The 24,250-nt window shown below is 51.2% G+C and overlaps 1 protein-coding gene and 1 long non-coding RNA gene across 6 annotated transcripts in view; one reads left to right on the top strand and one right to left on the bottom strand.

Annotated features, from left to right (window-relative positions):
• Positions 1-29: 29 nt before the first annotated feature.
• On the top strand, positions 30-2,862 carry LOC139181627 (uncharacterized). Its single transcript, XR_011565421.1, has 2 exons — positions 30-641; positions 1,117-2,862. It is a non-coding gene; the product is annotated as an uncharacterized lncRNA (long non-coding RNA).
• Positions 1,786-24,250, bottom strand: part of P2RY8 (P2Y receptor family member 8) — a 48,969-nt gene continuing 26,504 nt past the window's right edge. For all 5 annotated transcript variants that reach the window (XM_070785125.1, XM_070785121.1, XM_070785120.1 and 2 more), the window contains one exon: positions 1,786-5,416. In XM_070785125.1, coding sequence (XP_070641226.1) covers positions 4,310-5,374 — 1,065 coding nt within the window. In that variant the 5' untranslated portion in view covers positions 5,375-5,416 and the 3' untranslated portion in view covers positions 1,786-4,309. The remainder of the gene's footprint in view (positions 5,417-24,250) is intronic.

The raw sequence follows: 24,250 nt of genomic DNA, 5'->3' as shown, positions 1-24,250 counted from the left end.
GGGCTCGATGGGTGCGGAGTTGGGGGTCTCTAGGACTTGATGGGGGCGGAGATGGGGGTCCCCGGGGCTCGATGGGTGCGGAGACGGGTGTCCCCGGGGCTCGATGGGTGCGGAGTTGGGGGTCTCTAGGACTTGATTGGGGCGGAGATGGGGGTCCCAGGGGCTCGATGGGTGCGGAGACGGGTGTCCCCGGGGCTTGATGGGGGCGGAGATGAGGTCCCCGGAATGCAGTGCGGGTGTGTGGAGATGGGGGGGGTCTCGGGGCGCGGTGGTCTGTGCAGATGGAGCTCCCGGGAAAGCAGTGTGGGTGTGTGGAGATGAGGGTTTTCGGGGCGCGGTGGTCGGTGCAGATGGTGGTCCCCAGAGTGCAGTGGGGGTCTGTGGAGATAAAGGTCCCCGGCCTGCGCTGGGGGTGCAGGCCCTTCTCAGCCTAAGCACTACTGACCCTCGGGGCCGGATCATGCATTTTCGTGGGGCTGCCCTGGGCGGCTGCAGCGCATTCAGTAGCGACTCTGGTCTGTGTCCACTAGATGGCGGTAGGTGCCCACTAATGGTGAGAATCCGGACGTCCGCACGCGTCCTGTCCACCGGGGAACTGAATCACCCCTCACTGAGTGCCCCGGCTAGACAGGGCTGGAGAGGTGGGTGATGGACGGATGGATAGATATGATGGATGGATGGATAGATGGATGGATGAATAGATAGATAGATATGGATGAATGGATGGATGGATAGATAGATATGATGGATACATGGATGGATGGATAGATAAGATGGATGGATGGATAGATATGGATGGATAGATAAATAGATGATGGATAGATATGATGGATGGATGGATGGATGGATGGATAGATATGGATGGATGGATGATGGATGGATGGATGGATGGATATGATGGATGGGTGGATATGATGTATGGATAGATAAATAGATGATAGATATGATGGATGAATGGATAAATAGATCATAGATATGATGGATGGATGAATGGATAGATAGATATGACAGATGGATGGATAGATAGACTGGATGGATGGATGGATGAATGGATAGATAGATGATGGATGGATGGATGGATGGATACTACACTTTATTTATTTATTTATACTATAGAAACCAACAGATCTGACTGACGGATGGATGGATACATACGTAGATAATGAGAGATGACAGATTAAGTAGGTAAGAGTCATGTCTGGTCAGGGTCTCTGCCCTACCGCCGTCTGGGGCTGGACGAGTCTCTATGGGGGGCGTCCTGTGCACTGTGGGGTGTGGAGCAGCTCTGTTCTCCCCCCACCACATGCCAGGGGCAGCCCCTGCCCCCAGTGCTGAGAAGCAAGATGACCCCTGACTAATTCATACCATGTATATTTAAACTAATACATATCTTTGTGTTCATGTGACTGTATATAAGAACCTGGGTCTCTTGCCTTGCAGGCAGATTCTTTACCACTGCACCCCCAGGGAAGCCCCTATATATATATATGGTATATCATGGAATATGCTATATATTGGGCTTCCCTGGTGGTTCAGATGGTAAAGAATCCGCCAGCAATGTGGGAGACCTGGGTTCAATCCCTGGATTGGGAAGATCCCCTGGAGGAGGACATGGCCACCCACTCCAGTATTCTTGCCCGGAGAATCCAATGGTCGGAGGAGCCTGGCGGGCTGTAGTCCACGGGGTTGCCAAGAGTCAGACACGGCTGAGCGACTTAGCACATGTGCACCCCTGTGTGGAGTTAGGATAAACTCTTCATTGCTAGGTTAAAATAAACATCTTGCTTAGAAAAAAAAAAAAAAAGATGGTTTATTTTGAAGAAGTTCTAGATTTAAAGAGCAGTTGTCAACATAGCATCGAGACCCTAAGCAGTCATTCCATCGGACATATTCCGTCCCCCTCAGGGACTCCAATGCAGTTCCTTCATTTACACGCATTCCTGCTCTTGAGGCTTTTTAACAGCATTGAGGAATGTCAGTGAAATGGCAGGATCACAGGTTTCCAAAGAAACAGCAGACACTGGGAAAAAACAATAAATCAATGTCTTCGTCTGACGATTTCCAGCAAACCGCATGCCTTCAGTGTGGGTGTTTTAAAACAGGTTCGAGAAAAGAGATGTCATACTCTAACCACCTGACGCGAAGAGCTGACTTTTTGGGAAAGACCTTGATGCTGGGAGATTGAAGGCGGGAGGAGAAGGGGATGGATGACAGAGGAGGAGATGGTTGGATGGCATCACTGACTCGATGGACATGAGTTTCAGCAGAGTTCGGGAGATGGTGAAGGACAGGGAAGCCTGGTGTGCTGCAGTCCATGGGGTCGCAAAGAGTCGGACACGACTGAGCGACTGAACAAGAACAATATTATTAACCTGCTGAAACAGAAGGAAATCCAGCCCTGGGATTTTCAGTGATCCGACAGGCACCCCTCGGAAAGGCCGACGGGTCCCTGAAGATGCTGTTGGATACTGGGCAACTTCAGTGGAACTGGGGGTCCTTGGGACGCAGAAATCAGGGAGATGTCGGTGGCCCAGAGGGGCTGGACAACGAACTGTTGGTGACGATGGTGACGAAATGTGACCTGAGCTCTCTGGGACCCAAAGGCTGGATGGACGTCACACCCGTTGAGGGCTGGGGGGTGGGGGTGGTGAGGGGCAGTGTTATTGCTTAGACCGGCTTCCTCCGAATTCAAATGGTGATGCTTGTTCTCAGCTCAGCAAGAAGACGGTTCCGTGAGGGTGGTTTGAGGTTTTTCACAGCTTTTTAGTCAGACGCTGGAAGCCCACGCCCAGGACGTGGCCGCCACTGTCTTGCTGGGTCAGGGTTTTTCTGCCTCCGGACTGTTGTCGTGGCGACCTGACTTTCTAGGGGCTTGGCTCTGGGAACAGTTGGGAAGAGCGGGTGGACCACACACCATCCTGGGGCGATCCGAGTCTTTGAAGCCAGCCCTTCTCCAGCCACCCGTGGGCGCACGTCCTTTCTCGGGCGGGGGGCGTGTCTGGTCGGCATTCTGAAAGCAGCAGACGGTGGGTCTCTGCCCTGTGCAAACACTGCGGACTCGGGGAGGATGGATGCCCTGTGCAAACACTGCGGACTGGCTTGGACGCTGTCCCCTGTGTGGCCTCCCCTGGTGGGGATGGGGATGGATGGGACCCCCAGGCGAGTCTTTCTCCCCGCCAAGAGCATGGACTGCCCTATACAGGTCCCGCCCCATGAGCCAGCACCAGGCACTGCGACCCCTAGAACCACCCGGCCAGTGGCCAGAGGCCCAGTCTCAGAATTGCAGACTGCAGGGGTCTCCTAGGGCAGCTGTGACAGTTCTATAAATGAGGGGCTTAACGCCCCAGACAGGCATCCATCCTCCCCGAGTCCTGGGGACCACACGTCTGAGGTCTGTGTGTCCCAGGGCTGAGCTCCCTGCAGAGTCTCCAGGGGAGGGTCCTCCCCGCCTCTTCCGGCTTCTGGGGGCTCCGGGCGTCCATCTCTGGGCTGGTGGCCACGTCCCTCCCATCTCTGCCTCCATCTCCACGTGGCTTCTCCTCTGTGTCCGTGTCTCTCCTCTTTGGTGTCTTTTAAGGACCCTGTCACGGGGTCTAGGGCCACCCTGATCCTGTAGGTCACACTCATATTCCGGGCAGACGTGGATTTGCAGGGTTGGGACACCATCCACTCCGCCACACGCGTGTGTGGTTTTCATTCCCAAGCAATGACGTCGGGGGACCAACTGCTCCGGTAACATCGGCTCACAATCCCACCAGCATCTCTGAGGTCTGATGGGGGGATGTCACCTGCTTTGCAGCCACCCTGCCCTGGGGGTCTCCCCGAGCCCCTCCCCACTGGCCCCTGCCAAGTGTCACCTTACAGGCTTCAGAGATGTTTTCTTCTCCACCCCCCACCCCACCCCCCTGAGGGAACCCTGAACTTATCCTATGCTTCTCCCTGTGATGCACAGAGGTTATTTCAGGCAGACCCTGACGACCTGCTGTCTCAGCATCCCCGGCGCTCCAGGAACTGTGGTCCATCATCTTTTCAAAACCTCACAGCTGCGGGGGGCTGCTGCGGGCTCGTGTGCTCGCTGGTCTCGCCCCATCCTCAAAGGATCGCAGGGGTCAGGCCAGGAAGCACCGCATACTGCAGGAGGACCTGCTGTGGCTGGGGGCGGTCGGCGGGGAGGCGGCAGGCAGAGAAGGGGCCCGTCCAGCGTGGTCCGGCTGAATCCCAGCGCACCCGGAGTGACCGAAAAGAGGCCCCAAAGACCCCTGCTGTCCCTCAACGCCCCCCGCTCCACTCGCGATGAGGGGTGCCTGTCTCAGAACACGCTCTCCTGCCGTTTCACGCTGGGCCTCTCGGGCGCCTCCTGCCCGTCCACGGAGCGCGCGGACAGGGTCCGCCCGGAGAAGAGGCTCTCGTGGCGGCTGTCGGGGCTGTCGGCGGCGGGCAGCGGGCCGTAGCCCAGGTAGTCGCGGAGGCGCAGCTGGAACTCGCTGGACGCGAAGTAGTAGACGAAGGGGTCCAGGCAGTTGTTGAGGCAGCTGAGGCAGAGCGTGAGCTTGTAGATGTGGTAGTAGCTGCGGCCCAGGAAGAGGCGGCTGACCATGTGCACCAGGAGCACGAAGTTGTTGGGGGCGAAGCAGGCGACGAAGGCGAGCAGCACCACGGCGGCCAGGGAGACGGCGCGGCGCCGCTGCGCGCGGCCGTGGCGGTCGGCGGAGCGCAGCAGCGTCAGGATGGTGGCGGTGTAGCAGGCCACGGTGACCACGAAGGGGATGAGGAAGAGCACGACGAAGAGCGTGAAGAGGAAGGCGGCCCACATGGCCACGCTGGGCAGCATGTTGGACTTGAGCACGTCGAAGCAGGTGACGATGCCCAGCGCGTCCACCGCGTAGGTGAGGTCGGTGCGCGCCAGCGGGGACAGCGCCGCCAGCAGCAGCAGCCACGTGCCGGCGCAGGCCGCCAGCGCGTAGCGGCGGCGGCGCCACCGTGCGGACGCCAGCGGGTACACGACGCCCAGGAAGCGGTCCACGCTGATGCAGGTCATGGTGAGGATGGACGAGTACATGTTGGCGTAGAAGGCCACGGTGACGGCGTTGCAGAGCAGCACGCCGAACACCCAGTGGTTGCCGTTGCAGTGGTAGTAGATCTGGAACGGCAGCACGCAGGCCAGCATGAGGTCCGTGACGCTCAGGTTGATCATGAAGATGACCGACGGCGTCTTGGGCCCGATGTGCCGGCAGAGCACCCACAGCGAGAACAGGTTGCCCGGGATGCTCACCAGCGCCACCAGCGAGTACACCACCGGCAGCACCACCGCGATGGCCGGGTCGCGCAGCATCAGGATGGTGGCGTTGTCCGGGCGCGTCATGTTCACGTCCATGCTGCAGCCGTTGGGGGTGGCCTCGGGATACGGGGTGCCGATCTGCAAGACAAGGAGGGAAAGGGGGGTACGGGGCAGGTGAGAGGCGCCGGAGGACGGGGTGTCCTGGGAGAGGGGCGGACACACGGGAGCGTCACGGGTGCACACACACGTTCGCACACACACGTTCGCGGGAGCGCTGATGTCCTATGGTATATGCACGTGTGATATAGACACACACATTACATATACATATGTGACACACACACCATATTGTATGTGTATATGTGTATATATGTGATATACACACACACCATATTGCATGTATATATTATATATGTGATACACACCATATTGCATGTATATATCTATATATGTGATATATATACACACACCATATTGTATGTATATATGTGTATATATGTGATACACACACACACCATATTGCATGTATGTATGTATATATATGTGTGATATAGACACACACACCATATTGTATGTATATACTTATATATATGTGACACACACCATATTGCATGTATATATTATATATATGTGAAAAACACCATATTGCATGTATATATCTACATATGTGATATACATACACACACACCATATTGTATGTGTATATGTGTATATATGTGATATATACACACACACCATATTGTATGTATATATGTATATGTATGTGACACACATCATATTGTATGTGTATATGTATATAGATGTGATATAGACACACACACCATATTGCATATATATGCAATATATATATGTGATACACACACACCATATACCATGTACACATGTATATATATATATATATACTTGACACACACCATATTGCATATATATGCATATATATATGTGATACACACACACCATATTGCATGTATATACGTATATATATGTGACACGCATCATATTGTATGTGTATATGTATATAGATGTGATATAGACACATACAGCGTATTGTATGTATATATGTGTATGTATGTGATATATACACACACACCATATTGCATATATATGTGTATATATATGTGATACACACACACACACCATATACCATGTATACATGTATATATATATACTTGACACACACCATATTGCATGTAGATATGTATATATATGTGATACACGCACACACCATATTGCATGTATATATCTATATATATGTGACATAGACACGCACATTACATATATATATATGACACACATACCATATTATGTGTATATATCTATATATGTGATACATACACACACCATATTGCATGTATAGATCATGAAAAAGGCAAGAGAGTTCCAGAAAAACATCTATTTCTGCTTTATTGACTATGCCAAAGCCTTTGACTGTGTGGATCACAATAAACTGTGGAAAATTCTGAAACAGATGGGAATACCAGACCACCTGACCTGCCTCTTGAGAAACCTTTATGCAGGTCAGGAAGCAACAGTTAGAACTTGACATGGAACAACAGACTGGTTTCAAATACGAAAAGGAGTACACCAAGGCTGTATATTGTCACCCTGCGTATTTAACTTCTATGCAGAGTACATCAGGAGAAACGCTGGGCTGGAAGAAGCACAAGCTGCAATCAAGACTGCCAGGAGAAACATCAATAACCTCAGATATGCAGATGAGACCAGCCTTATGGCAGAAAGTGAAGAGGAACTAAAGAGCCTCTTGATGAAAGTGAAAGAGGAGAGTGAAAAAGTTGGCTTAAAGCTCAACATTCAGAAAACAAAGATTATGGCATCTGGTCCCATCACTTCATGGGAAATAGATGAGGAAACAGTGGAAACAGTGTCAGACCTTACTTTGGGGGGCTCCAAAATCACTGCAGATGGTGATTGCAATGAAATTAAGACACTTACTCCTTGGAAGTAAAGTTATGACCAACCTAGATAGCATATTTAAAAGCAGAGACATTACTTTGCCAACAAAGGTCCATCTAGTCAAGGCTATGGTTTTTCCTGTGGTCATGTATGAATGCGAGAGTTGGACTGTGAAGAAAGCTGAGCCCCGAAGAATTGATGCTTTTCAACTGTGGTGTTGGAGAAGACTCTTGAGAGTCCCTTGGACTGCAAGGAGATCCAACTAGTCCATTCTGAAGGAGATCAGCCCTGGGATTTCTTTGGAAGGAATGATGCTAAAGCTGAAACTCCAGTACTTTGGCCACCTCATGTGAAGAGTTGACTCATTGGAAAAGACTCTGATGCTGGGAGGGATTGGGGGCAGGAAGAGAAGGGGATGACAGAGGATGAGATGGCTGGCTACCATCACCAACTCGATGGACATGAGTTTGAGTGAACTCCGGGAGATGGTGATGGACAGGGAGGCCTGGTGTGCTACTATTCATGGGGTTGCAGAGAGTTGGACACAACTGAGCGACTGAACTGAATTGAACTGAATGTATATATATGTGACACACACACCATATTACATGTATATATGTATATATATCTGTGATATATACACTCACCATATTGCATGTATATATCTATATATGTGATATATATACACACACCATTTACCATGTACATGTGTGTATATATATACTTGACACACACCATATTGCAGTCATATATGTGATATATTACCCACACCATGTTGCATGTATATATATGTGTGTGTGTGACACACACACCATATTGTCTGTATATATGCATATATATGTGATATTGACACACACACCATATTGCATGTAAATATGTATATGTGTGTGACACACACACCATATTGTCTGTATATACATATTTATATGTGTGATACACACACACACCATTTGCATGTATACATGTATATATGTGTGACATGTATACATATATGTGTGACATATACAGACACAGACCATGTTGCATGTATGTGAAAAAAGTGAAAGTCACTCAGGCGTGTCTGACTCTTTGGGACCCTATGGACTATACAGTCCATGGAATTCTCTAGGCCAGAATACTGGAGTGGGTAGCCTTTCCCTTCTCCAGGGGATCATCCCAATCCAGGGGTGGAACCCAGATCTCCCACACTGCAGGTGGAGTCTTTGTCTGCAGAATATTCTTTACCTGAGCCAGCAGGGAAGCCCATTGCATGTATATATGTATGTGTGTGTGTGTGTGTGTGTGACATATACACACACACCATACTGCATGTATGCATTCTTAGTCACTGCACTGGTGTCTGACTTTTTTGTGACCCTCTGGACCGTAGCCCACCAGGCTCCTCTGTCCGTGGGATTCTCCAGGCAAGAGTACTGGAGAGAGTTGCCGTGCCCTCCTCCAGGGGATCTTCCTGACCCAGGGATCGCACTCAGGTCTCCTAAGTTGACACCTGCGTTCTCTACCGCTGGTGCCACCAGGGAAGCCCACTGCATGTATATATGTGTGTGTGTCTATACATAACACACAGATATAAATCTGGTATATACATGCGTGTGTATGTATATATATAAACACATGTGTATTCAGTTGTGGGCTTTTCTCGTGGCTTAGATGCCAGAAAGTCTGCCTGCAGTGCGGGAGGGCCCAGTCCGATCCCTGGGTTGGGAAAATCCCCTGGAGGAGGAAATGGCAACCCACTCCAGTATTCTTGCCTGGGGAATCCCATGGACAGAGAAGCCTGGTGGGCTACAGTCCATGGGGTCGCAAAGCATCAGACACGACTGAATGATTTAGCATGGGCTGGTAAGACGCCCTGCAGCCTGACTGGAAGTGCCAGCCTGCTGGAGACGGTGAGTTCTGTGCTGACTCCTCCTGCTGCTGGAACCTGAAACTTGCACTCTTGAACTTCTGTTTTTTCCTGCTGACCTTCCTCCCCGCTCAAAACAGACAAGTCCCCGGAGCACCTTGCTCGTGACTGGCTGGCCCCTCAGACTCACACAGAGAAAGGGGCCCAGGGCCCAGGGGAGAAGCAATTCCTGGGGCTGCCTGCCCTCCACCTTCTGGACACAGTGGGTTCCCAGGGTCACTTTCTTTGTAACTTCTTATGTAAATGCAACCCAAAGGCAGCTCGCAGTTCATTTCTGTTGGTTTTTTCAAAGTCTGGGGGATGGTTTTGTTATCTCTTTGCTCAGTCCATTCAGTCGCATCCGACTCTGCAACCCCATGGACTGTACCCTGCCAGCCTTCTCTGTCGACAGGGTTTTTGCAGGCAAGCCATGCCCTCCTCCGGGGGATCTTCCCAACCCAGGGATCAAACCCGGGTCTCCTGCATTGCAGGTGGATTCTTCACTGTCTCAGCCACCTGATGAAGTTGCTATTTTTCCTGTGGCTGAAGCTATCACTTCTGTTTTTCACCGTGTCTGTGTGTGTATGTGCGCGCCTGATATCGGGGCTCCAGAAATCAGGGTGTGGGGCTCAGCTGGGCAACCGGGTGCCACCCCCGTTATAGCTCAGGCCCGGAAGACGCCCCCTGGCTCACGTGCGCCTTGCAGTGGGACACCTGCTGGTGCGGTCCGGGGAGGGTGTGCATCCCCAGGGTGTCTGTTGGCAGGAATCATGGCCCCTGAGTCGCCGGGCCCTTCAACGCTCATGGCATTGCAGCTCCCCTCTCGGACCCTGGCACCCCGGGGCATCTGTCTGTTCCTCCGCAGGAGATGTAACATCTGCAGTGGGGGTGTGCCGAACGAGGTTCCTCAAACCCATTTAAAAATGACCCTGGTTTCGCTTTGAGTAGGAAACTTTCCGCGCCACTAGCTCACGGCCAGGTGCGATCGTACAGTTGTGGTGGTGTGTGTGGGGTGCAACCCCACACCTCACGGCCCCCAACCTCCATCCATCTTTGGGGTTCAGGAGCAAAAGGTCCCCAACGTCTCAGGATCACACGTGGAGGCCACATGGTGGGGGACAGTGGAGAGGACAGAGGTCTCTGATCTGTAGGGGAAAGGGGAACTCGGGGAGGGGATGGGACTGGGGGGACTAGGAGACTACTGCGTGTCCACAGTTGGGGGGGTGGGGGGAATCTGAGAAGATGGGGGGGTGCACAGAGCTGGAGACAGAAAGCCCAGCCTCCCCCATCGAGTGGCACTGGGGGGCGGGGAGCCTGCTGGGGGCTCCCCTGGGGGCTCAGATGGTCAGGAATCTGCCTGCAGTGCAGGAGACCTGGGTTTGATCCCAGGTTGGGGAAGATCCCCTAGAGGAGGGCATGGCAACCCACTCCAGTATTCTTGTCCAGAGCATCCCACGGACACAAGAGCCTGGCGGGGCTACAGTCCACGGGGTCGCAGAGTCGGACTACAAGTCAGCGGCTAACACACTTTTCCACTTCTGCCCGGTGATGACCCCCCGCCCCCCCCGCCCCGCTTCCTTCCCCCGGATCTGTCATAACCTCCTGGTGGGAGCTTCAAAAGAGACTTCATTTGCATAACACAGCGGCTGGCCCCCGCAGAGAAGCCACGTGGGCGTCCAGGAGGCCTCCGTCTGCACCCCGAAGCTGCCGCCTCCCCCCACCACACCACCACCACCAGCCCCCCGGGGGCCCCCCCAAGCTTTCACCTGTGCCCGTCTCGGAGACCGGGCAGGCAGCCCCCTCCCCTGCAGCACGGCGACGCACGGCTGATTCATAAAGAAATCACATCTAACAGATGCGGCCGGCTCCCAAAGCCGCGGGCGGGGCGGAGGCCCAGGGGTAAGGGATGGAAGTGGCGTGAAATGAGCCAGAAACAGTTGCTGGCGACCACAAGACGGTCCCCGGGGTGCTGGGCAGGCAGAGGTGACTCTTTGCCAGAGGCACGGGGCAGCCTACAGGCTTGGGGGCCGCAGGGTGCGGTGTGGGGCGGAGGTTCTGCAGGAAGCTACATGCAGGCATCACACACAAGCTTGCACAGAGCTGCAGCCCGTGCGCCCTTGGCTCCTGGGAACCCCCCATGCCCGTCGACCTCTCTTCTTAACGGCTTTACAGAGCCACCAGGAAAACATCATCAAGGTCACCTCTGCAAAGTCGACGTAGCGCTGCGGGCGTTAGCCCCTCAGTCGTGTCCCACTCTCTGTGACTCCATGGAGTATAGCCCGCCAGGCTCCTCCGTCCATGGGATTCTCCAGGCAAGAATACCGGAGTGGGCAGCCATGCCCTCCTCCAGGGGGTCTTCCTGACCCAGGGATCAAACCTGCATCTTCTGCATTGCAGACCGATTCTTGACCATCTGAGCCACCAGAGACACTACAGTGGTTTTTCGTATATTTGCAAAGAGAAGCAACCAGCCCCATCACGCAATCCCAGAACGTCCTCATTGTCTTGAAAAGAAGCCCTGCACGCCATGGCCATCACCCCTGCATCCCTTCCCCAGATACACATTTAAAAACTGGAGCTCAGATTCACCTATCATGCCATGCTGAAAGTGGAGGGTTCTGTGGTACAGAGCAGGGCTCACAAGCCTTCACGACCATCATCTCTGTCTGGCTCCAGACATGTCCGTCCCCCTCAAAAGGAGACGCTGTACCCTTAAGAGTTCCCACGTCTTCCCAGCCCCTGGTGTGCGTTCTGAGTCTGCGGATTTGCCTGTTCAGGATGTTTCGTATCAGTGGAATCACACACTGTGTGTCCTTCTGTGTCTGCTTTTCTCACTGAGCAGTGTGTGTTCAGGGTCCAGCCACGCTGTAGCCTGTGTCAGAGCTTCACTCTTTTTTCACGACTGTGTCATATTCCACTGTGTGAATAGACCACATGCTGTTTATCCACCCATCATCCATCCATCTACCCACTCACTTATCTACCCATCCATCCAACCATCCATCCAGTCATTTATCAGTCCATGCATCCATCCACCCATCTATCCATCCATCATCCATCCATCCATCCACTCACTTATCCATCCACCCATCCATCCATCCACCTATCCCCCATCCATCTATCCATACATCATCCATCCATCCATCCATCCGCTCACTTATCCATCCATCCATTCGTCATCCATCCACCCACCCATCCATAAATCATCCATCTATCCATCCATCCATCCACTCACTTATCCATTAATCCACCCATCCATCCATCCATCTATCCACTCACTTATCCATTCATCCACCCATCCATCCATCCATCCATCCACTCACTTATCCATGCATTCACCCATCCATCCATCCATCCATCCATCCGCTCACTTATCCATCCATTCACCCATCCATCCATCCATCTATCCATCCAGTCACTTATCCATCTATCCATCCATCCATGCATACCTAGCTGCTAACACTTAAAGCAAGCCCATGACTCCATTCCCCACCATCTGAAGGTCAGAGATACTCAGGACAGTGGTCCTTCTCTCTCTTCTGAGGTGGGTCTTACTCAGGTGGGGTGGGTTAAAAACAGCCCAGAGTCAAAGGGACGACTGCTCTTTAAGGACCTCCTGTGAGTCTTTTCAACAACAACAGCCCAAACTTCCCAAGCGCTGGGGGGTTCTCCTGGGGCTGAGCTCACACAGGGACGGGAGGGTCTGGACCAAAAGGAAGCCATGACCCAGCCCTGCGCCAGTGTGGGCTGGCATCTTTTCTGGGTTTCTTAGGGGTCTTATGCCACCCAAGTCGTGGTGCTTTCTGGGGGCAGCTCTGGGAACCTCAGCCCCAAAGCACTCAAAGGCCACGGCTTCAGAGAGCTGGTGACATCACAGAGTCCAAATGGGTGCTGCCGTGCGGTCCACAGAATATTCACTCCTGGCATGTTGCTGTTTACTCGCTCAGTCGTGTCCGACTCTTTGCGACCCCACGGACTGTAGCCCACCAGGCTCCTCTGTCCATGGGATTCTCCAGGCAAGAACACTGCAGTGGGTTGCCGTGCCCTCCTCCAGGGGATCTTCCTGGCCCAGGAGGCCCAGGTTTGAATCCTGGGTCGAGAATCCTGGGATGACTTAACCACACAGAACTCACAGCTGCCGGGTGCAGGAAGGGTTGGGAAGAGGCAGGCTGTGAGGTCCTGCCCACCCAGACCCTCAAAGTCTTCATCTGTCATATCGAGGATAGAGACTCACCCTCTGAGGGTGGTCGTGGGGCCAAGGGACTCAGCGACGGCAAACCACGCTGGCAGCCTGGGTGTGTCCATGAATAGCAGCTAGACCAGTAACTGGGGGTGTCCTGCACTGTCCTAACAGAGGACCACAAACTGGGGGAGCTGGTGAAAATAGACATCCATCCTTTAAGGTGAAGGAGTCCCAGGGCTGAGCTCCCTGCAGAGGCCCCAGGGGAGGGTCCTCCCGCCTCTTCCAGCTTCTGGGGGCTCCAGGCGTCCATCCCTGAGCTGGTGGCCGCCTCCCTCCCGTCTCTGCCTCCGTCTCCACGTGGCTTCCCCTCTGCATCCGTGTCTCTCCTCTTTGCTGTCTTATAAGGACCCTGTCCCTGGGTTTAGGGCCACCCCCATCCAGGAGGACCTCATCTCAGACCCTTCATTCTGTCACCTCTGCAGAGACCCTGTTTCCTAATAATGCCCGGCCTGATTTTCTGAGTGGGCATGAATCTTAGGGGGGCAGCCTTCAACCCACTACACCACCCCACTGAGCGATAGCCCTATAAACAACTCAGCAAAGAACAGGTGGATTTCTTCTGAAATTCGATCATGATAGTTAATGCACTCATCTTTAGAGAATCTTTTTTTGGGCATTGCTTTTTTAATTAATTTTATTGGAGGCTAATTATTTTATAATATCCAGAATCTTTATGTAGGTGCCCATCACCTATTGGCAGGATTTAAAAAAATGTCTTAGAGTCACTGACTGATGAACTTTGTGGAAGTTTACTTGTCATTGCGTTTAGGGCCACCCCCATCCAGGAGGGGGCTTCCCTGGTGGCTCAGCTGGTAAAGAATCTGCCTACATTGAGGGAGGCCTGGGTTCGATTCCTGGGTGGGAAACATCCCCTGGGAAGGGAATGGCAACCCACTCCAGTTATTCTTGGGTTTCCCTGCTGACTCAGATGGTAAAGAATTTGCCTGCAGTAGGAGAGACCTGGGTTCTATCCCTGGGTCGGGAAGATCCCCTGGAGGAGGGCATGGCGACCCACTCTGGTATTCTGGCCTGGAGAATCCCATGGACAGAGGAGCCTGGTGGGCTACAGTCCATGGGGTCACAGAGAGTCGGACACGCCTGAGCGACTGAGCACAGCACAGCTCAGAATCCAGGAGGGCCTCATCTCAGGCCCTTCCCTTCATGACATCCGCAGAGACCACATTGTTCTCTCCACTCGTGGGTTCCAGGGGGTCAGGATGTGGGTACATCTTTGCTGGCCCCCAGTTTAGGCATCAAGGAGAAGACCTCTAAGAGCTGTTCAGACCTCAGTACATCCCGGAGGGGAGGGTTCTAGCTGAGTCCAGCCGGGTCCCCGCCAGCATCAGGGCTAAGTCACGAGCGTGGACAGAAGACTTTACAAGTGGCAAATCATGGAGAGCTGGCAGCTACACAAGGCCGCTTTGGAATCTGACCATCACGCCCAGACATTCCGGCCACTGCCTGCCAGGGAAGGGGTGAGTCGTCGGCCTCGTGTGGGAGATCCTGCCCTCTTGCCCTTGATCCGAGGCCCCGGGCAATGTTTGTGAACCTGCCCAGGAGAGGAAGCTGCGATGGGTTTTCTGGTTGACCATGGGGGTGACACAGAAAAGATGCCGGAAACTCTGTGGCTGTCACGGGTGAATTGTGTCTCCCCCTTTCAAGTTCAGGCTGAAGCTCTAACTCGCTGTATGTAAAAGAGTCGCCTTCGTTCCAAGGCGGGGAGAGGGGGTGTGTCTTTGCAGATGTAATTCTTTTAGGTTCACGTGAGGTCCATCTGGACTTCCGAGTTGGCTCAGTGGGTAAAGAACCTGCCTGCAAATGCAAGAGATGCGGGTTCGATCCCTGGGATGGTAAGATCTCCTGGAGGAGGGCATGGAAACCCACTCCAGTGTCATTGCCTGGAGAATCCCATGGACAGAGGAGCCTGGCAGGCTGCAGTCCATGGGATTGCAGACAGTCGGACACAACTGAAGCGACTGACCACGCATGAGGTCTTACTGGAGCAAGAGGAGAAACGTGTCTGCTATGACCGGTGTCCTTATAAAAAGGGGACGTTTAGGGGGATTTCCCTGGTGGTACAAGGGTTGGGAATCTGCCTTCCGAGGTAGGAGACACAGGTTTGATCCCTGGTAGGGGAATTAAGATTTCACGTGCCTTGGGGCAACTCGACCTGCGAGCCACAAGACTGAGCCTTCAGACGTCAGCTGGAGTCTGAGCAGCCTGGAGCATGTGAGCTGCAATGGAGACCCTGAGTACCACAGCTAACATGCAATGCAGCAAAATGGATATAAATATTAAAAATGCAGGGAGGCATTGGGCAGAAGGAGGGAGACGGCCAGGCAGAAATGGAGGCAGAGGTGGAGAAGATGCTTCAATAAGCCAAGGAACGCCAAGGATGGGCCAGGAAACACCAGAAGCTGAGACGAAGTGACAAGTGAAAGTTTGAGTCGCTTCAGTCGTGTCTGACCCTTTGCGACCCCGTGGACCATAGCCCCGCCAGGCTCCTCTGTCCATGGGATTCTCCAGGCCAGAACACTGGAGTGGGCTGCTCTTCCCTTCTCCAGGGGATCTTCTTGACTCGGGGATCGAACCTGTGTCTCCTGCATTGGCAGGCGGGTTCGTTACCATCCGAGCCACCAGGGAAGCCCAGAGGCTGGGATGGAGGCGTGGAAAAGATTCCCAGCCACAGCCTTCAGAAGGAACCCACCCTCCCACACACACCTTGACTTCAGGTCTCCAGGCACTGAATCTGAATTGTTCAAGCTCTGCTCCCAGCTGGGTCGGGGGGAGACGGTTTCCTTTCAGCAGCCCCAGGAAACAGACACACAAGCGAAAAGAGGCAGAGTTTAGCCGATGGAGTACAGAAAGCCAGAGCAATCATCCTGCGAAACGAAAGAAGGGGAGGAATCTTTCGGAAAATGTAGGGCGTGAAGGGATGAGATTGCAGGAAAGACAGAGACGTGAGGATATGGGTAACAGCCTCGCGGGTCGTTCGGTGGACGCTGACCCAAGTTAAAGATGGGAAAACTGCCCTCAGCGTGACGTGAACACACACCGAGGGACTTCCCTGGTGGTTCAGGGGTGAAGAATCCACCTGGCAAACCCGCCTACACCGTTGGCTGTACATGGCTGCCGCCGCTGCGCAGAACAGAATGGAGGTTCCTTAGAAAACTAAACGGAGACCTACTGTGTGATCCAGCCATCTCACCCCTGGGCAGGCATGCAGAGAAAAACACGCTCTGAAATGACCCACGCCACCCCAGCAGGGCCGTTTACAACAGCCAGGACATGGAAGCAACCAAGATGTCCACCAACAGAGGAGTGGAGAAAGACGATGCGGTGTGTATACACAATGGAGTATGACTCAGCCACAAAAAGGAACGGAATACAGCCATCCGCACCAACAGGGGTGGATCCAGAGATTCTCCTACTGAGTGAAGTAAGTCACACAGAGAAGGGCAACTGTCTTTGACGTCAGTTATACGGGGACTCCAAAAAGACGTGATACAAATGAATTTACTTACAAAATAGAAAGAGGCTCACAGACTTGGAAAATGAACTTATGGTCACCACGGGGAAGGATGGGGGAAGGGATAGTCAGGGAGTCTGGGATGGACATGGACACACTGCTGTGTTTAACATGGAGAACCAGCAAGGACCTGCTGGACAGCACAGGGAGCTCTGCTCAATGTCATGTGGCAGCCTGGATGGAGGGGAGTTCTGGGGAGAATGCACACATGTATATGTAAGCCTGAGTCCCTTTGCTGTCCGCCTGAAACCACCACAACATTGTTAATTGTCTACACACCAATAATAAAAACTTTACAGTTTGAAAAACAAATAAATAAAGGAATCCGCCTTACAGTGCAGGAGACGTGGGTTCGACCCCTGGTTGGGAAACTGAGGTTGCGTGTGCCTCCGGGCAACTCAGCCACGAGCCCTAAGTACTGAGCCCGAGCGTCACAGCTAAGGCCCGACTCAGCCAAACAAATAAACATTAGAAAGAAACACTGTTGGAACTTATTTTCCCTCGAGGGCCCTGGCCCACCCCGTAGCTGGTCAGTGGGAGGCGTCTGCTCTGTAGCATCCTTCCAGGTGTGCCTGAAACACACATTTCACATACTTACACTGTGAAATGAGAGTATCTCCTCGCATACCAGTAAACTAGAAAGGTCACGGCCATCAGCAAGTTCTGCCCTCTGCATGAGCTATGGTTTTCCCAGTGGTCGTGTATGGATGTGAGAGTTGGACGATAAAGAAAGCTGAGCACCAAAGAGTTGATGCTTTTGAACTGTGGTGTTGGAGAAGACTCTTGAGAGTCCCTTGGACTGCGAGGAGATCCAACCAGTCCATCCTAAAGGAGATCAGTCCTGGGTGTTCACTGGAAGGACTGATGCTGAAGCTGAAACTCCAGTCCTTTGGCCACCTCATGCAAAGAACTGACTCACTGGAAAAGACCCTGATGCTGGGAAAGATTGAAGGCGGGAGGAGAAGGGGACGACAGACGATGGGACGGTTGGATGGCATCACCGACTTGATGGACATGAGTTTGTGCAAGCTCCAGGAGTTGGTGATGGACACGGAGGCATCGTGTGCTGCGGTCCATGGGGTCGCAAAGAATCGGACACGACTGAGCGACTGAACAACAGCAAGGTAAACAAGGAACAGGATTTGCCAAGACAGCTGAGGTGCATATGGACGGCATGAATGAATTCAGTGAGCCCACAAGCCTGCATCCTCCCATACGCAGAATGCCCAATTCCTTCCCTGATACCTGATCTTTGCTATTCAGACCGCCTGCTCCCTTTGTTGCAAACTTGTAAACAGCCTGACCGCTGTCTCCCCACCTCTTTGGAGCAGTTTTCTCAGAGCTACCAAGATGCTGTCCCCCACCAGGCTCAGAGTCCTCAACATGCCCAGCAAATAAAATACCTCCCTTATTAATTTCCGGTCGTGACTCTATGTTTTAGTGAATGACACTCACCCACACAGGCAGACGTTTTACCGTGCATGCCGTACACATCGCCTGCCATGACCTTCTCACTTTGGGCGTTGATGAACGCCTCCATCACATACATACAGTGTCTCTCTGCCATTTTCCACACTTGAATACCCAGCGGGTGTATGTCCCCTTGCTCCCCAGGCTGTGGGCACTCGGACGCATTGCCTGAACTCTGTACTCTGTAGACACACATCTGTGCAAGCATTTCTCTATATGGCTGCAATAACGTCTTTCAAAGCCCAAATTGTGGTTCAAATGGTGCAGAATCTGCCTGCAGTGCAGGACAGCCGGGTTCGATCCCTGGGTCGGGAAGATCCCCTGGAGGAGGGCATGGCAACCCACTCCAGTGTTCTTGCCTGCAGAATCCCATGGACAGAGCAGCCCGGCAGGGCTACAGTCCACGGGGTGTCAAAGACTCACGTTTACTACGGAGCAACGAACACACACACAGGATTCCGATACAAAGGCTACGCTCATTTTAAATTGAATGCGTTACGTTAGTTAGCAAGGAGAATAGATGTAAAACCAACCCTGGAGACTTCCACCTTAGAAATTAGAACAGGAGGATCCGTTTAAATCCCAAGGGAGTAAAACACAGGAAGTGATAAAAGTGAGAGCAGAAAGCGGAGAAACTGAAAACAGAAAATGAAGAAAGGAAAGAGAAAGGCATCAAGAGCTGGGTCTTGGAAGAGATGGAGAAAGTCAATAAACTGCCAGTCAGGCAAAGGAAAAACAAAGAGACTCAGAGAATAAATATATGGACACCACCTGGGGAAGGGTTGGTAGGATGAATTGGGAGATGGAACTGACACTTATATACCACTGATGTTCTGTATAAAGTAGATAACTGATGAGAAGCTACTGTCTAACACAGGGAACGGTACTCACTGCCGTGTGGTGAGCCAAACGGAAAGAAAAATCCACACAGGAGGGGACACAGGTATGCGTACGGCCGACTCACTCGGCCGTACCCTGGAAACTGAGGCAGCGTTGCAAAGAAGCTGTCCTCCGATAAAAACAATAAAAGAGACACAGACACACATCACAAAAATCCGAAACCAGAGACAGGCTGCCACTACAGACCGCTTGCTTACTCGCTCAGTCGTGTCCGCCTCTCTGCGACCCCGTGGACTGTAGCCCACCAGGCTCCTCTGTCCGTGGGAGTCTCCAGGCAAGAAAAGCGAGCCCGCCAGGCCCCTCTGTCTGTGGGATTCTCCAGGCAAGAAAAGCAGAGTGGGGAGGGAGGTTCAAGAAGGGGAGGAAGGTATGTATTCCTGTGGCTGATTCATCTTGCCATATGGCAGAAACCAAGACAATATTGTAAAACAATTATCCTTTCATCAAAACTAAATTAATTAGAATTAAAAAAAAACACTGGAGTGGGTTGCCCTTTCCATAGACATCGAAAGAACAATCAAGCAATACTATGACGAGTTCTATGCCCACAGATTTTGTTACCTAGATGATTGGACCACATCCTTGACACGACCTGCTGAGACACACCCAAGGGTAAACAGGCCATTAGAATCGGTCTGTGTTTATTAAAGAATAGAATCAATGATCATTAACATCCGCCCCCCCAAAAAAAGCACCATGTGCAGAAGGACTTACTGGTGATTTCTACCAGACTCTTGAAGGATGGAATGATAGCAATTCTCTACATTTTCCCGCCAAAAAAAACAGAGCCAGCATCACCCCAGATCCTTCCCACACACGGCGCCAACCTGAAGTTGCAGAAAAGAAAACAAGGGTGGGATGGGGGAAGGGGGCACTCATTCGTCACGCTGTCAACAACCACAGTCCGCCAGCAGCCTGCGTCATCGTTTCCATCTGAGGGGTGAGATTTGCCATGTCACCCAAGGTTCAAGTCACACCTCACACGAGGGCCGCAGAGGTCGACAGTCTCTGCTTCTATTTTCTGGGGTTGACTGTCTTTCTCGAGTTCTCAACTGGCACTTCCTCCGTGAAATGGCTTTGCCAAACCAAGCCAGACCCACCGTTGGGTCACTCAACTCTGTCTTATCAGCGTGATGGTAGCAGCTGTTTCCACACAATCGAGTGGATCATATTCGTGCGGATATATTTCTGGGATCGCTATTGTGTTTCCATTGATCCGTGCGTCTCTCTTTCACCAAATTACACTGCCTTTTTTTAAAAATTATTTTTTATTGCAATCTAGTTGCTTTCTATTGCAGTACTTGACTTTCCTGGTGGCTCAGCTGGTAAAGAATCCACCTGCAATACCGAAAACCTGGGTTCAATCCCTGGGTCAGGAAAACCCCCTGGAGAAGGGATAGGCTACCCACTGCAGTATTCTTGGGCTTCCCTGGTGGCTCAGATGGTAAAGAATCTGCCTGCAACGCAGGAGACCTGGGTTGGGAAGATCCCCTGGAGAAGGAAATGGCGACACACTCCAGTCTCCTTGCCTGGAGAATCCCATGGACAGAGGAGCCTGGCGGGCTACAGTCCATGGGGTTGTAAAGAGTCGGACACGACTGAGTGACTAAGCACAGCCCCTGGGTTGCTTCTGAATGTTAGGTTAGTTTCTGCTGTACGGCAAAGTGAATCAGCTATACGTATACATATATCCCCTCTTTTTTTTGGATTTCCTTCCCGTTTAGGTCAACACAGAGTATGATTCTTTTTGCTCTCCAACTTACTTGGGTATGTAACAATATAAAAAAACAGATCAAAACTCTGCACAATCATCAACGAGTTAAGTATAAGGCTTTTGCATTCACAGAATAACATGTGTGCTTTAGTTTTTAGGCTACCGATTCTTTTTTTTTTTTCAAACTTTAAACTTTTTATTTTATATTGGGGTCTGGCCGATGAGCAACGTGCCACAGAGGCCTGGGTGGAGTTCCCTGTGCTGTACAGTAGGTTCTCATTGCTCATCTATTTTATGCATAATTTCGATGGTGCATATTTGTCAATCCCAATCTCCCATTTTTTGTTGTTGTTAAAAAAATTTTTTATAAACATTTTTTTTCTGAAACATAGTTGATTTACAATGTTGAGCTCATTTCTGTTGTAAAGTGAATCAGTTTTACATATATATATATATATATGTAAGATTTTTAAGATTCTTAAAAGATTTTTTTTAAGATTTTAAGATTCTTTTCCCATACAGGTTATTAAGATTCTTTTTAAGGTTCTTTCAGCATATACGTTATTACAGAATATTGAGTAGAGTTCCCTGTGCTGTAAAGCAGGTCTTTCTTGACTGTCTGTCTATATAGTGCTCTGTATTTGTCTGTCCCAATCTCCCGACTGATGCCTCTCCGTCCTCACAAGTTTTAGTATTTTTCCTATTCTGAATGGTTTATGTTCGTATTCACGGAAGAATTTCAGTCGCTAGAAAGGAAAGAAAAGACTATATGTGCTTCACACGCATATTTATAATTAATATATGTATTTGCCTTGATTACAAATATGATCACAACCTCAGAAATTTGCAGCTGCTTTTTAACCAGTTTTATAAGAGTATATAGTTGATGTACAATGTCGGACTAGCCCTCAGGTACACAGCAAAGTGAATCAGCTACACATGGACACGTACCTCCCCTCTTTTTCAGATTCTTTTTTTCGCTTAGGCCGTTACCGAGTATTGGGTAGAGTTCTCTGTGTTATACAGTAGAGTGACATTAGGTATCTCCTTTACATACAGTCATGCGTATTTGCAAACCACACAGTCCTGTTCGGGTCTTGAACTGGCCACACCGGAACTCTGCTTTGCTCTCTGTGTGCTGTGCTGATGACCCTCAATCACATCACTTTTTCTGGCCTGTGTGCTGCCAGCAGTTCTCTGTACACAATGAGCAACTTTTACTTCTGTTGGTGGTGTCTGATAGATGCACTCGCATTTTGCATCTTTAAAGATGTGTTTCATATGGATCATTTTGTCAAGTGGAGCATTTTTTTTAAAGTGGTTTGCTTTATGGAATTTGCTCCAATACTCCCTCTGTTTTATGTCTTGGCTTTTTGGCCAAAAGGCATGTGGGACTTTAGCTCCCTGACCAGGAATTGAACCTACTCCCCCTGCACTGGGAGGCAAAGTCTTAACCTCTGAACCACCAGGGAAGTCTCAATATTTTGTATCTTTCAGTTCAGTTCAGTTCAGTCACTCAGTCGTGTCTGACTCTCTTCGACCCCATGGACTGCAGCACGCCAGGCCTCCCTGTCCATCACCAACTCCTGGAGTTTGCTCAGACTCATGTCCATCGAGTCGGTGATGCCATCCAATCATCTCATCCCCTTTTTATCTTTATCATTATCTTTAGGTTACAAAATCTTGCCACGATGTCATGTATATTTCATACCTAGCTCAGGAGTATCTTCTCTAACCAGTATCTAAAGTTTTTCCTCCTTTTTTTTTTTTTTAAGTTCCTTCTACTTTTACAATTTTTCTTATTTGGAAAAGAAATAAAACAGCTGCTCCATGAGGAAGGTGGGATGTCAGTTCCCCAACCAGGGATGGAACCCGCTCGCCCTGCCATGGAAGCACATGGTCTCACACACTGGGCCTGCGGGGGAGTCCGACATTTTATGGTCTCACACACTGGGCCTGCGGGGGAGTCCGACATTTTGCTAGTTTTCTGTTGCCCAGGCCATGCTGTAACTGTGCCATCACCCACAGGGACAGTCACCACGCCTGCCCTTGACAGAGGCTCCGTGTCCGCTGAGCAATTGCAGGATGGGATCTGAGAGAACACGCTGGAAGGAAAATGTCAAACTCTCGGGAAGCAGGGGTATCTGAGACATCCGCAAGTTCGCTCACCCATCTGAACTCTGCTGTCTTCCCAGATGGGGCTGTCAGCCTTGCCTGAAGGGGCCTATGTGGGGGCACTGAAGACATCCCTGCAATTCTAACACCTTTTATGAGACGCGGATACTGACCAAGTGATTTTAGACTCTATGTGCATGTGCTAAGTCCCTTCAGTGGTGTCCGACTCTTTTCGACCCCATGGACAGCAGCCCACTGGGCTCCTCTGTCCATGGGATTCTCCAGGCAAGAAGACTGGAGTGGGTTGCCGTTCCCCTCTCCAGGGGATCTTCCGGACCCAGGGACTGAACCTCGGTCTCCTGCATTGCAGGCAGATTCTTTACCATCTGAGCCACCAGGGAAGCCCTTAGCGAGAGGCAAAAAGTCCAGAATAGCCAACACACAACTTAAGGAGAAGGAGAAAATGGGCTCATTGACACCACCTGACTTCAAGACTTATTACAGTAATAAGCTGTAGTAATTACAGTAGTAATTACAGTCATCAAGATGGTGGGGTGGGAGGGAAGCGAGGTAGGGAAATTCAGAGGGAGGGGAATACGAGGCACAAGCTCTCATCTATAAAATAAGCTACAAGGATATTATGCATAAAATAGATTAACTAATGAGAAACCGTGAGGAGGGGATGGCAACCCACCCCAGTGTTCCTGCCTGGAGAATCCCATGGACAGAGGAGCCTGGAGGGCTACAGTCCATGGGGTCGCAGAGAGTCAGACACGACCGAGCAGCTAACACTTTCATAGCTGATTCAGTTTGCCGTTAAGCAGAGAAACTAACACCATATTGTAAAGCCACTAGGCTCCAGTGAGAAATCGGTCCCGAATATTCATTGGAAGGACTGACGCTGAAGCTGAAAAACACCAATCCTTTGGCCACCTGATGCGAAGAACTGACTCACTGGGAAAAACCCTGATGCTGGGAAAGATTGAAGGCCGGAGGAGAAGGGGGCAACAGAGGATGAGATGGTTGGATGGCATTACGGACTCAATGGACATGAGTTTGAGCAAAGTCTGGGAGCTGGTGATGGACAGGCAGGCCTGGCGTGCTGCAGTCCACGGGGTCGCAAAGAGTGGGACACGACTGAGCGACTGAACTGAAGAAATAATTTTACAAGTGTTGGGGAAAATACAAAAAAAAAAAGCTAC

The sequence above is a fragment of the Bos indicus genome, chromosome X (assembly GCF_029378745.1).
Source record: "Bos indicus isolate NIAB-ARS_2022 breed Sahiwal x Tharparkar chromosome X, NIAB-ARS_B.indTharparkar_mat_pri_1.0, whole genome shotgun sequence".
In the NCBI taxonomy this organism is placed as follows: domain Eukaryota; kingdom Metazoa; phylum Chordata; class Mammalia; order Artiodactyla; family Bovidae; genus Bos; species Bos indicus.
Note: the sequence above shows the minus strand (reverse complement) of the source record. Positions and strands in the feature narration are given on the sequence as shown.